Genomic DNA, 15,124 nt, shown 5'->3' with positions numbered 1-15,124 from the left:
ATGGCATTTCCCCTCATCATAGGGAAGGGGTCCTATGCATCCCCCAAAACAATCAACTCAACACTTGCTTGCAGACCTTGCCTCAAGTACATTTTGTAAACATTACTTTCTGTGCATGAATTGTACTGTACCACTCCTAGCTATAAGACATGTTCAAACAGTGAAAAATACAAGTACTCTTATATGCAGGGGAGAGAACTCTAATTAATTCACATGTGTCTCTCCTACTACTGTTATCCGGATTATAGAGCTAAGTAAATAACCTCCTTAAATGAATGGAAGAAGAAATATTTTAAAGAAATAACAGAGCAACTGAACAGAAGGGCCCAAAACATCTGGCGTTTGCTCTTACGAAGATTGCAAACGTAACAATGACCAGAGCCTAGCACGAAGAGGCCACAGAAATAAACACCATCAAAGGTGGAGAATGCATAAGCAAAGAAAAATGTGTTGCATGACATTAGGCCTATGGAGTGAAGAGGGAGACCCAAATGTGGCCCTCGTTAGACCCATCACCCTCTCAGCCCGAGAGATGAATTGATCATTGAATCGATATTTTATTTCTATAGCGCTCGTACACAAGTGTTTCATAGCGTGACAAGGCAAGGGACGGGGAACACGGGAGAACAAAACAAAACGATTTTACTAGGCCCAGTGACATTGGGAACGCACAAGTGCATGGGAGAGGGGGAGGGGAAATGTGCATGGAAGGGGGGAGAAGTGGAAAGTGCGGAGCAAAGGAGAACAGAATAAATAATAAAAGCAACAAAAGTGGTAGTGCAGCCAACAAGTGGAAAGTGCTGAGTTTAAGGCAGCAGACAGAGTAGGTCTGAAAAGTGCAGGAAGAAAAAGGGGCAGCAGGGCAGAGGGGGAGCGAAGGCAGAAGCAAAGAGGAAGGTATTGAGGTGCTTCCGGAACCGGAGATGGTTCTCCTCAAGTTTTAGAGTGGCAGGGAGGCTGTTCCAGAGGGAGACCCGGTCTAAGATAGATATCTACCTCCAGCTCGTTTCTTTGTAAAACGACTGACCCTGAGGGAGTTAGAGATGGAGGAGCGGAGAGCTCAAGAGGGGATATATTTGCGGAGGGATATTTTGGACTCGGGCCCCAGAAAGCTTTTTGGATAATGCAGAGAGTTTTGAATTTAATCCTTGCATCCACTGGGAGCCAATGGAGAGATTTCAGAGCTGGAGCGATACGATCCCAGGGCTTGAGGCCAAGGACAAGTCTTGCAGTCCTGTTCTGGATTAGTTGCAGAGGGCGGAGAGTAGAGGCAGGTAGATTTAGAAAGAGGCTGTTACAATAGCCCAACCTAGAGAGAACCAGAGCTTGGGAGACAGTGAATTTCTGGGGGAAGGAGAGGAAAGGAAGAGTACCTCTGAGGAGGTACAGTAGGCAGTTTGACTTTTTAGAGATATCAGAGGTGGGCGGAGAAGGAAGGTGTGGAATCAAAGATGACCCCAGGGTTCTTAGCTTCGCATGTGGGGGTAGGAGGAGGACCAAGGGAGGCCGGCCAGAGAGTGAGGGGAAAGGATGGAGAAGGTGTGCCGATGAGGAAGATCTCCGTCTTGCTGGCATTCAGACAAAGATCATTGGCGGAACACCAATCTTGAATGTAAGGCAATAAGAGATGAGAGAGGGAGAGGAGGTGGTCGAGGGCAGCCTGAAAATAAGTTGAGTGTCGTCAGTGTAGCACTGGAAATTTGAGCAAAAATGGCAATGCAGTGGGTGTTGCCAGGTATTGGTTGAAAAGCCAGGGCGAGAGGTTAGAGCCCTGGGGGACACCGCAGGTAGAGAGGGAGATAGATAGGAAGGACCCAAGTATGACCTGTGAGGGTCGATCATAGAGGAAACAGGTCAGCCTGGCCAGAACCTGATCAGTGATACCCAGGTCATCACGGAGACGGTTGAGCAGGATGGTATGGTTGACTGTGTCAAAGGCAGAAGAGAGATTTAGTAGGACGACGACAGAGGGAATGTTAGAGTCAAGGTTGGAAAGGAGATCGTCACAGACGTTCAGGAGAGCAGTTACGTGCTTCTGGCAGCTCTGAAGCCAGTCTGGTGGTCATGGAGACAGCCAATAGAATCGGAATGAAAGTTAAGCTGAGAGATGGCCAGCTTTTCCAGGCGTTTGCCCAGAAAGGGAGTAATGGAGCAGATCGCTTCTGGGCCCTTCCTCCCCATGACTGATGTATCGCATATGTGAGAAGCGCTACTCACTCAGACAACCATTAAGACCATTCCTTGATGACAGTATTGAAGATACACAGCTCTCATCAATTGAACAAGTCGACTGACCACAATCTCGCAGAACGCTGATGACATCATGAAATAGATACGTTAGACATGAAGCATATAGACATCCCTGCATGAAGTTACGCAGACATTTAGTTTATTGCTGATAGACACAAAGCAAATGCTAATGACTCACATAGTTAGACGACTGACACAGGTATACCTTTTGCTACGAGGAAACGGCAAGACGCATAAGAATACATATGAACTGCTTGCTGACTCTTAACCACAAATAACATGGACACCATGTGAATAAAGATGGAAGCCATATGTACAAAGGAGTGAATGGGAAAAGCAGGATGAACTTCAGAATACAGGGAAACGGCCGACAGGCTGATTCTGCTGAGGCATGCAGAAAAGGCTTCCAGCACGTACACCGTGCACAGCCTTGCCAAAGACACTGAGAAGGAAGGTTTCAAGTCAACAGAAGAGATAGTACACCTGCAGTGAACACAAGTTGAAAGTCCTCATAATTAGAAGCAGGGAAACTCAATTTCGTGGTCCCTATACAAGTGATCTGAACCTACAAGACAGAACCTATTCATTCGAGCCAGACTGAGATGACCGTTCCAAAGGATGACTGATACAAAGGATGATACAGGTACAAAGCCGAATGTTCTGTCTCATGGCCTAGGAGATCGGACATAACTTATTGGGAACATGCAGCACCTTCAGGGTCATTCACACTACCTTGAACAGTTGCACTTTGCCTGATAACTGTCCAAAGCTCCAAGGCTGAGAAGACCCTTTCTATCCAATTCCTAACCAACTTCCACGCTAAGCATACACTACGTTGCACTTGCCAATCACCTTTACACTAACCTGCAACTTTGTATGCATGACAAATGTGGTCTCTGTAGGAGCCACAGATATGGCTTACCTAATGATCATACACAGAAACCCAATCCCATCTCGTGTTATGTTTTTGGGATGTAACTTCGTTTTGGGACATCAGAAGTCGACAAAACTAGAAGACAGGTGCCTGAAGAGTGAGAGCACTTGTAGAATTTTGGGTTGTTCATGTTGCGATCCCTGTCATTTGAATTGTTAATAAAGAAATTGAACTTTGTCCTATCGATGGGTCTCCCGTTCTTTGGGCAGGGGATTGCCAGGGCCCAGTTCCTCTTGCACGTAAACAGGGAGACTAATAATAGTTCCCTTTCCAATCTATTACAGGAGTAAAAAATGCAACGTAAATCTAGAAACAGATCTAAAGTAGGCAGTTTTTGTGTCTTCAACTGAGCGAATGTATCTCTTTCAAGTAAGGGCACAGCTAACAGATCCAGCACTAGATTCATGCTTTACGGTACAGCCGTTTCTTGCTTTCTAATATCTCATCTTAGCGGGTAGTTTGATCTAAATATGAGTAGGTCCTTAAACCAGGAAACCCATGACTGAGCATGCACCGTAAATGGCTAACAAGCAGTGAAAAAGCAAATGGTTTGTGCTTTTGAATGATGAAAACATTTTCTGTGTTCCTGTACATAGACACATTTACCCAGATGGGGGCTATGTAAAGCTGAAGGCAGGTAGAGAGGGAAAAGAGGGTGGAAGGGAGGTGGATGAAGGACTGAGGATTTCTGGACAACCGTGCAGGATCAGTGAAAGGATAAGTGTGTAGATTGACGAATGAGTCGGGGAAGAATGAAGAGTGCTGGGGGAGGAATGAAAGAATATGAAGATGAATTAAAGTGTAAGGGCATATGACAGCAAAAGGGTGCATGGACAGACAAATACAAGTTTGCGAATAGAGATGAACATATGGATAACCGAATAAGCATGAGGAGATTGAATGGATGGATAAAGGAGTTTGAGAATGGGTGCATGAATGAGAATTTTAGGATAGGTCAGTGGATGAGAGTATGAATGAGTTGTTGAGAGATTACACAAGTGGAGAGAATGAGATCACAGGGGGAGGAGGAAAGAAGAATGCGTACATAGAGAAGCGAGAACATTGGGTGGAGAATTCGTAGCTTATGGAAAACAAAGAGCATTCACTGGCAAATATAGATAAAAGGGGGAAGTGAGAAAGCATGTCCTGAAAGAGAGACCATGCGACAAGAGAGGAAGCTCATTTGGGAAGATTGGGCACAGTAGGGTAGGGAAGAGAAAAAGATGGCAAGAATGCGTAGGAGTGAGTACACATGGTAAGTAGAGTGTGTACATGGGAGAGTGAACACGCAAGCGTAAGGCAAAGCACATAGGGAGAAGCAAGCGTACCCAGCAATGAGAATTCTAATCCTTGAGCTGGGAGATGCTTGGCAGCTCAGGGTGACTGCTGAGGCACGAGAACTACACTACAGCAAGCAGCAGACGGGTCATCAGGGAGAGATAGATTCAAAATCCTGCTAGGAGAAAACCCAAATGCAGCAGCAGATCTGGAAGCCTGGAAAATGTTCAGAAAATCGAGATGCCACGTGTATCATGCCCATAGCGCATTACTGAATTGAATAGAGAAAGAGACAATACGCCTTGCGAGAGAGAGCGTAGAGGATGAGAGGCAGATTGCATAGGTGAGCGACTGCACTGGGGGGGGGGGGGGTGTTAGAAGAGAGTGCACGGCTGAATACTTTTTATTCATCATTAAGTATTATTCAGGCAAAACATAGGCTTAATATACATGCTTTTATACAATCAATAGTATGGTATAAAAACTGAGATAGAGGAAAATGTAAAAGAAGAAGGGTTCCAAAAAGAGTCGAACAATTCTATACATAGTTATGCACAACACCCGAGGAAGAATTCCTTTCAATCATACAGTCGATCCAATATACATTTAATTTTAAGCAGTTTCTAGTAAAATGAAAAATCAGTGAAATATAATTTCCCAACATATAAGGGCTCCATAATCCATCTTCAGTAAAGTATCAATAATCCCTGTCTCCAGTAGCCCCAAGGGGTTCAGCCCTAAATGAAGTTAAAGATACACAAGACCAAATTAAATGTCTAGTTCCCTTTCAAGAGATGCAGTTATGCACACTCTGCAGTTACGATCCTTTTTTCAATAAATGATCTAGTACCAATAATATCTAAAATGTCCACCATTTTAAATGTAGAAAGAAATATATCGGCATAGACACGGAAATTCTTTGGTATAAATATCACGGGCTGTGGAGAAGCTACGCCAATGATGTAGTCTCAGCTAATATATTTAGCTGCAAGATTTACTCAATTTTGCTCTTTATCCATATCAACCTGTGGCTTTTTCAGTAATCTTTTGAATTTGGATATCGTGGTAACTAGAGGGTTGAGATTCAGTCGGGAGCACCAGTTCCTGTCTTCTTCCAAGTTCTTACCACAGATGGTAGTTTTAGAATATGGCTTTCACCCCACTGTAGGGGGCGGACATGGCTTTTAACGGCCCGCCAGCCCAAGCCTACGTAGGCCCAAGCAAAGCGAGGGCCTCAGAGAGGGCTGTAGGTCATTAAAGGCCATGTCTGCTACCCCACAGCAGGGGTGAAAGCCATTCGCACCCCAGGGTTTATCCAGGGTGCAAATCCTTTTTGCCCTCTGTAGAGTGGCGTTGCTTTCACAGCCAAACTCCAGAGAGAAAAAAAATATAAAATATAAAAAAGAGGCATGCTGCCATTTCTATGGAGGCCAGTGAGAGAAGAGGTGCTTCGGTACCTCCAGCAGGTAAGTGGCGAGGAAGGTGGTGCGGAGGCAACATGGAGAGGCTCCCTGTTGTCCCCCCACCCCCACATAAAAATAAAATGATCATGTAGGGAAGGGCCTCCGGTGGCTGGAAGCAGCGGGCAGAGAATGTGTATTCTCGCCCACTGTTCCAGCTACCTGATTGGCTAAGCACCCTTCCCCTGGTGAGAACAGCTATTCATCATAGTAGCCTCCTCATCTGACAATCCCTTTAAGAGAATATTATTACCTGAATTTCCCAATGTCCAGTAAAAGGACAACTGTCGAATTCAACAGTCGAGATTGAACAAAGGTCCAATTCACAGTAAATAGATTCAACTGGGATTCGAGTAGGCAGGTTCAGGATTTATTTTATACAATGCCATTCAATTTACTCAGTTCTTTATAGAGCGTGCCACCCCATGCTTCAATACCATATTATATTTTAGAGATGATTTTCATCTTGTAAATCGCCAAGAGGGAAGAAAAGAAGTACCCGGCGTGCCGACTGGAGAATTTTTTTTAATGGCGCCAGTTATTTCGACTTTAGTTAGTTGGCAGAACCACTTCAACCAGTGATGTCAGGACCCCTTCTATGTTAACGGTTCCATCATTAGTGAAACCAGATAGAAACGCTACAAAGAACAAAGCTGCCTTGTATTTGCCCGTTGACCCGGACTGTCCTTAGGTTATTCTTGTCTACCGATTTCAACTCAGACTGCTTACCTGTGTATCGAACCAGCTTGCTCTCCGTACTCCTCTTGCCTGCCGATTCAACGCAGACTGCTTACCCGTGCACCAAACCAGATTACCTCCAGGAACATTGTGCCTTCTTGCCTTACCCTTCAGCGTTTGGATTGGGAACATTACAGAACTCTTTGTTGGGGAGTTCGCTACACCCAGTGTACTATCCAAGACTCTGAACTTGAGACTGTCCACACCAGCTCTGAGGTCGTTAAGCGTCCCCGTGCCGGCGGGATAGTCTTGGACTAGAGACTGCCATTTTCCATCTAGATGTCCTTGTGCCGTCGGGTTAGGATACACTGGGTGTCTGGTGAAGTTAGAAATTCCTCCAACTCAAGAACTGGTGAGTATTGTTCCTGGCTATTCCAGTCTAATGATTCCTCAATTATCCTTGGTTTATGTGGTTTCCTATGTATTATAGATTGCATCTTGGTCTAATTGTCAAGTTATAGAAGATCTATCTAGTATAAAGACAGCATCTCCTGGTTAGTGTTACCTTCTTGTTCCACTGTTGTTGTCTTGACTTATTTCCTGGCCTTGACAAGTGATCATTTCCTTTTTTTCCCCTCTGTAGTGCCTGGTCTTCGTGTGGTGTTCGCATCTTTTGACTAATTGATCCCTCTGTAATTTACCTTGTGTGTTCAGAGGATTATATTGGTAAAAAGACCTCAACGGCTACACTACACTACAGGTACAAGTTGAGTTCTAACTTGGATTCTGACAGTGGTCAATAGTCACACCTAAATTGGGATATGCATTGAGTCCTTTCTCCATTCGAGTGCCAGACACAGCTAAGGCCTGTGCTTCTTCCCAGGTAGAAGTATCATGGTGTTAATCTTGAGGATGTTTATGGTTAAATCTATTTTAATTTAATCGGCTAGTTGATTAAGTTGAACTTGCAGGCTTCTAGGTGTTAAATTTAGAAAACTCAGCATAACGTAACCAAGGAATCCGCTGATTGCCAAATTTAGGTGGTAATGATAGTGGGGTTGCTAGATGGAGAGTTAAGTCTGCCATACGTAGATTAAAAAGGAGCAGAGAAGGGATACATCCCTGTTTTAACCCGCAATAAGTTGACAATTAATACGTCAATAAGCCCTTCAGATCAAGACGGACCTGCACCCTAGGTTTTTGATGTGGTGAAGAAATTGCATTCAGCAAACCATTAGGGAATGATACCCTTAATGTATGCCAGAGTTTTTCTCTATTAACTGAGTCAAATGCAGCACTAAAATCAATGTATGCAGCAAACATCGCTTGATTATGCAAATGCCAGGCACAGACTACAATACTAATTAGCAAAATAATATTGTTCAGTGTTGAAAATGACTTCCTAAACCCAGTTTGATTGAACGGCAGAATCTTATTCAAAGATGCCCATTCGTCCAATTTGTCAAGGTGCACGCTAGGTAAAATAATTCCCGGGCCATTAATCATTGCTAAAATGCTATGACTTTTTGGATCAGCTCCAGGACCTCTTTTATAAACAGGCGCGACTGTGCTACGTGTCCATGAAATAGGAATACATTCCGTTTTTCTAATAGCAAGGAAGAGATGATGAAGAATCTTAGCCCAAAGGAGGGGGTTCAATGTCATTACGGCATTGCATGTCCCACCCAATCCCAGAGCTCTACAGTCCCTAGAGTGGCTAATTCAAAACATGATGACATCTATATTATGTTTATTAGGGTCTCTGTTATTGTATAGTGGGAGCAAGGGCTTCTTACCAATACTAATCTGAATATAAGATTCCCAAGATTCCTTGAAGCCCTCACAACCATTGTGGCGTTGCGATTCTTTCCACTGACTAATTGCCAGGAGCCACGTGCATCATTATTCCTGCAAACCTGCAAGAATCCAGCCCAACAGGCCCGTTTCAGCCTGCGCCTGTGACCTCGCAGTCAAAGGCGATCTTCACTTTTAATATATTTGCAATGTAGAGCTAAGGCAGTCACGTGAGCATACTCTTTAGACACCCGATGTACATTCACCATCATGTCTCCCTTATTATCTCTAATAAATGGATCATAACTATTGGGATAAGAATGGCCATCACTGGGTTTGGAGAAATTACAGGGTCGAGTAGAAAAATAGAGGACTGTCTGTCTAATGACATTATGTACAAGTTCCTCATATTTCGCTAAGAAGCCCTCACCGGAGCAAGATGGGTCAGAAATGTCATCCAGGGTAACGTTAGTACCCAGTGTGTTAAAAGGGTAGTTGGTGCTGTCAAATTCTATTAGCTCTCCACATACGATTACCTTTGTGGTTTAAGTTGATGTTTCCACCCAGGTCATGTTCCTTTTTTTAGCAGTCGTGGCATAAGAGATGATCAAACTGAAGTGATCACTCTCTTCTCTGTGGTGAACCCGCGGGCTCAGAAATAAATGGTAAAACGCACCCTGCACAAAACAGTAGTTTTCAGTCAAAGCACCATTAAGGGCAACCCTAGTGTTTTCTCCTAGTGTTTTCTCCTGGGTTGTCACTGTACAACGACCATTCAACATGATAGACCATATTGGGAGAGACATTCATAGCATTTTATTCCCGTACCATTATATGTGTTTGCCTAATTTGAGAGGGAGAATTCATTGTCAACTCATTTTCTCCATCCGACATCATTGAATGGTGTCGTGGAATTTTAGAGTTGAAATCTCCCAAAGTGATAACTGGGATATTGTGGACAACTGAATACAGCACACAGGGAAAGAGAAACAAGAAGGTACGCAGAGGACTGGAGTGGCAGGATAAAGAACAGGTCAAGACAGCAAAGGGCTTAGTGAAAGAGCGAGTAAGGGTGGTGGGGTAGAAAGAACAAAGAACAACACTGATGCATATGGAAGTACGTTTTCAAAAGCCTTCACGGAGAAAAATATATGTACTCTTATTTATTTGTAGAGCGACAAAGCCCGCAGGCATCGGGCACACAAACACAGCAAACAGCAACAAAAAAGACTGGACAGCTGACCAACGTGAGAAAGAGAGTCAGAAGCGGGGCAAATACTATTCAGAGAGTTATGTCTGTAGAGAGCGTTAGTTGAAAAGGAAAGTTTTCAATCTCGCGCAGGAAGAGTTGCACCGGGCCCGATATCTTAATCGGGTTCCGTCAAAAAGCAGGACTGTAGCCACCCACCTTTCAAATCCCAGACAGGGATTTTAAAATGTAAAAAAATCCAGAGACCCCGGGCAATTTCCCCGGAAAAAACAGAATGTCTGGTCACCTTAGCCTAGTACCCAGTGAAATTCTGAGGGTAGCTAGGCAACCAGTCAGTGCAGCGGGGGGTGGGGGGGTGAGAAAAAAAATAAAGAGTGAGAAAGAGAAAAAGATCTTGAGCTGCTTCTGGATTTTCAGGTGGTCCGGCTGAAGTTTAAGAGGGGCCAGAGCTTATTCTTAAGTATTGTTAGTCAAGCAATCAATGTATGTTAGTACAGGTACAGAGAACTAACTAGACTTCATGTGGTATGGTTCACTATAATAAATGTAACACAAACAAATAAAAACCCAGTCTGAAACAAAATCATGAATCGACAAACAAGACATCCCAGGCTATAAAAACAACGTGGTTAATGATAGACTGCATGCCTTTACCTAGTGACATCAGAGCATGGTGAATTTCCTTCATCACATTCCTGTAAAGTTCCTTTTGCCATTCTTGTAAAAGTTTCCACTCCTCTTCTGAGAAATAGGCAGAAGCATCGATGAACGTAACCTGTGTCTTAAATAGAAAATGGTACACCAATTACTAAGCAGCTCCACTCAATGAAATGTAATCTGGCTACGTGCTAAGATTGGCCCCTAGGGCAATAGGACAATTCCAAACAAGACAGCGTGCCAGTTTCTGTGGGCCTTCTGGATAACTTCATGAATTGGTGCAGCTGGTAGTTCTAGCCAATGTTACTGGCCCTGCTTTTAAAGTGCACCGTTTAGTTTAAATGGTTTCAACAATACACTGCTATGTTAGGTACTGCAATTTGTTACTCTAGTGATTTACGAATGTGGGCCACTTTCATTTGGTGCCCAGGCCTATTTATTTCAGTAACTGACTGTTAATATAGATATTTAAAACAGATAATTATTTCCGTTATTACACTCTAATTTAGCGGGTCTGCAATCTGCAACTCTCCAGATATTCTTCCCTACATCTCCCATGAGCCCTCACCATGTAGTAAGCTGTCTACAGCTGATGAGAGTTGTCATTCAAAACATCTGGAGAGTCGAAGATTGCTGGTCCGTACAATCTATCTGCTTTCTTCTTTCGTGTGTGCATTGATAAGCAATTTATAAAGATATGCATATGCTGGCAATATAACTGCCATGGGATCTGTCCATCTGGCGAGAATTGGTGAAACTAACAACTCTCGTTCTGTAGGTATTCTTAGGGTTAAACAAGTTTTGAGAAAGCTGATAACAGTCTTGACTACCAAGCCTACTCCATGGCCTTCCCATCTACTCTTTCTTGCTACCGACACTCTCGACAACCTACCTAAATCCCCCCCCCCCTTCTACCGACTGGCAACATTCTCATTGGCTCTCCATGTACAATCGCTCTCATTTCAAGTCCCTTCTCCTTGTCTACAAAGCTATCAATTGTCTTGCTCCTCAGTTCCCGTCTGATTGTATCTCAGTTTATTCACCAGCTTGTTCTCTACGATTGTTATGTGAACTCAACCACACTGTCCCATACACCCCAACCTCTTGTGCCCCTCTCGCTTCCACTCCTACCTACACGCCCCACTCCACTGGAATCCGCTGCCCATAACAATGAAAGCCAACCAAGTGTCGATATGGATCTCTTCAAAGAGTGGCTTAAACTTCCTGCCCTCTACCCCCATCCTCCCTACCTAACCCCACCACCGCCTCCAGTGACGCATAATAATGTAACTTTGTATATTTAAATAATACTTCTCATTAGTGCAAAGCACTTGCACCTTAGATTAATGTTAGCTTTGTAAGAGTCCTGTTTTTTTCGGTTTATCCAATTTGACCGAAACAAAATGTTTGAATGGGAGATTTGATCGTATATGAACATTACGATCAAATCTTCCATTCGAACTGCAATATAGTGAACAAGGAGAGCGAGATTGTGGGGTGTCCCCCGCACCTTTATTCACTACAATATCAGCAAAGGTTGCAGGGGTGGCCCTCGTACCCGACAGCTTTAAAGATTTGTTTTTTTTAATAAGGAAAGGCACCTGCGGCGCCACTTCCCGATCCCAGAAGTGAAAGGGAACAGGCGTCACAGGGACATCGAGAGTTTGCGGCACACAGGGCAGTGTGCTGCCGCAGGTTAAGTATAGGGGTGGGAAGGGAAGAGCGTTATCCGAAATGGCCGGGGGAAGGAAAACCGAAAGTTTGCGAACAAATAACTTTGGTTTCTTCGCCCTCTGTCATTTCGGATTCGAACAAACAAAAGTAATACAATTTTTTAAATAGATTATTGTCATGCCAACATCCCTAAAGCACTCACACGACATGCCTTCACCATCTCGAGGCACACGCACGCCCAGGCTCCAGGGTGGTCCCACCCGGCAGCAGCAGAATGCGCAATCGGCATGCCGCCGTGAGGCGCCATCCATGAGAAAAAACACTGCATCAAACGGAACAAGGGGCTCATGGCGGCGATGGCTGCCGCTGCGCTGGTAGTTGCCATGGAGATGGAATGGTAGCATAACCCCATGAACCACGCAGATTACGTGGCGGTCCCGATCACGTGTTCCTGTGAGGCGCAGTGAACCTGCTCACGTGATCGCGCCCATGACCGCTTAAAGGAACGCTGAGGGAAAAGAACGGTGCTTCTCAGCTGTGTTGTTACAGGCAGGCAGCTTTGCAAGTTCGGATATGTTCGTTTTTCCTGGATTCAACCTATGCCTATTTCACGGATTGTTTTCTGATTTGTCCCTTTGTTTCGGCGTCCTTTTGATTGACTACCTGAACCGCTCTGACCACGGCCTTTTGACTTTACGGACTGCCTCTGCTTTTTCCTTGGCCTCAACTTTTTGTTTTATTTTGCTAGCTCAGGTACTGGTCACAGACTCTTGTTCATGGACTGTTTCTTCTTTGATTTACGTTGAAAACCACATCAAGACCTTGTCAACTGGTTGGGACTGTCTCACACTGTCTCTGACCCACTGTGGCTACCCAGTAACGGTTGACTAACACTTGGAGCGTCACCAGTGGACCTACATCTACCACTTTGCCCAGCTGGAGGGAACAAGCCATATCACTTTCTCTACTGGGGAGAATACACTGGGATCCATTCCTTCCCCTCAACCACACCGGAAAACATTGGGGGGGGACACGCAGCACTCTTGTTCCATCTTCTCCCTTGTATCCCTCTCCAGGCCTCACGACTGGTAGGTGTCAGTTCACTTATTCTGTTCCCATGCGGAGGGTTTGTATTCAGGGGTTTGCCTAACCTGCATGTTTTCCCTTGCAGCCACCTGGAGACCGGTGTTCTTGTTCCTGCCACCTGTGGCCCCAATAACCGGTCAGCAAGTGATTTTAGATCTCCCTGACTGGTATTTAGGGACGGAGGTATATCCATCTACGTGGACCTCAAGTCTTGACAATTATGTTTGTTTTGTTTTGTCCCTGGTACATTTCTCACTTTTTTACACCCTCATAAACTGTCTCACCACTTTCCATTTGTGTTAGTGTACAGGCACCCTTGGTGGGAATGCCTCTGCCATGTTAAGCCGTCTCTGTTCTAAATGGACAACCCTGCTCTTCAAATAAATAAAATACAAACTGTGCATAGTGCATGTGAACAAACACAAACACCAGTGCATTGACAGGCAACGCACAGACACCCAAGCAGACAAAGAGAACACAAATATAGGCAATTATGAGGAAAATGTGTAGACCTCACCACACAAACAAAAATACTACATATGAAGCCACCCGAGCGGATTCCCCTTCAGTAAATATGGGAATGCTCCTACAAGGAAGAGATAGTATCTCCCATCAGAAAATAAAGGTAGAAATGTTCCCCATAAAAAAGCACAGGTATGGACCCTATGATGACTTTTGGTGCGCTATACAATTGACAGCATAAATAAATAAAATAGTATGCAGTTTAGATAAACACGACACAGGTGGACTAATAAACCGGTGGTGTGCCGGGTTGGGCAGAGCACTGCTGGAGTTCATATTAACTCAAGCCAACTGTCGCCGAAATAAAGGTTTCTCTTATGGCCCAACTCTCCCGCCTCTCTTACATAATAGACTGATGTTAGGCGGTGCATATTCCGCGTAAAGCCTGCTGTGCGAAGTGTGCACATACACCCCCAAAGCATTTCCTTTGCACGACTCACCTCATCCAAATCCTTCTGGGACATTTCTCTTCGCCGACCTTGAAGGGATACGTCCCAAATGATCTCTTAGGGCGGTGCTGTAGGAAATACAGGTTTTGCTCAGTAAGTATTGTGAAGGTGACTGCGAGGATCCCCCGGACGGACGAGCAGCTTCCTCCCTCGCGCTGCAACCACATACGTAGCAAATGCGCGCGCTCCGAACCCGAGACACCCCCAGACATGCTCAGGCAAAACAAAGCCTGCGCGCAGGCGAGATGCTACTCGCCCCAATGGCGCCGACTGGTGCCAAAGGGCGTGTGCTGCTGCACTGCGCGCATGCGAGGGATTAACTTCGCATTTCTCCTCACGCTACACGTGGGGAGCGTAGGGAGTCGTGTTTGTATGCTGGACATCTTTCCATTCCTAGCTGCTTATAGGTCCCTTTGTATCCCTGGGATCTCAGCCGCTAATGTCTCTTCATAGAGAGAGAGGGAGCTGCTTGTGTCGGGGACTTTTTTCCTTTCTCGACTGATGCTTGTTTGTTGCACACACATCGCTAGATGGGCGCATTGAGGGTAGGGCGACACTGCAACTAACACAAAAGTAGGACAAACTCTTGAAAGTGCTGTCAAGGCACTACACTGGCTAATCCCCCACACTAGCATGAGATGGGGGTTTAGATTCTATTAAAGACAAGGAGGCGAGTATTATGCATTACAATATTCACTCTGAAACCACAGCAGCAAAGAAAAACTTTTACAAACAAAAAAAGTTGTAAAAAAAAAACAGAACTAAATAGAGGTCAATGTAAGGGGACTCCCCAATCCATCATGGAGGAACAGGTCATGCCTTGCAGGAGACCAATGAGCAGGGACCCTTCCATATATAAGTCCATTACTCTAAACCCAACTCCTCTCTCTCTCTGTAGCTGTCTTGAACCAGACGTCCATTGCACAGATCAGATGATAAACGATCCAGCGAAGCCCTTGTATCACACACTCCACATCTTGTAACTGTCAGCCACATTCCTGATCAGAACCTCAACTTGTAGCTGAAAGAAAAACAAGCAAGAAGGGTGGGTGGATGGGAAGAAGAACAAACCAAAGAATGTTCGCTGTTGAAACACCTGTGTATATGCGTGCCATAACTGCCATATCATATC

The 15,124-nt window shown here is 44.8% G+C and overlaps 1 protein-coding gene across 2 annotated transcripts in view; it reads right to left on the bottom strand.

Moving 5' to 3' along the window:
- Positions 1-14,495, bottom strand: part of LOC138583272 (zinc finger protein 282-like) — a 91,128-nt gene extending 76,633 nt beyond the window's left edge. Inside the window, exons 1-2 of one of the 2 annotated variants that reach the window (XM_069655365.1) lie at positions 13,984-14,495; positions 10,259-10,385 (exon numbers count right to left, since the gene is read on the bottom strand). In XM_069655365.1, the coding sequence (XP_069511466.1) occupies positions 10,259-10,385; positions 13,984-14,007 (151 nt within the window). In that variant the 5' untranslated portion in view covers positions 14,008-14,495. The remainder of the gene's footprint in view (positions 1-10,258; positions 10,386-13,983) is intronic. The other variant, XM_069655366.1, reaches the window with a different exon arrangement.
- Positions 14,496-15,124: the final 629 nt, after the last annotated feature.

This window comes from Ambystoma mexicanum, chromosome 3q (genome assembly GCF_040938575.1).
Source record: "Ambystoma mexicanum isolate Mex_15411 chromosome 3q, UKY_AmexF1_1, whole genome shotgun sequence".
Lineage (NCBI taxonomy): Eukaryota > Metazoa > Chordata > Amphibia > Caudata > Ambystomatidae > Ambystoma > Ambystoma mexicanum.
Note: the sequence above shows the minus strand (reverse complement) of the source record. Positions and strands in the feature narration are given on the sequence as shown.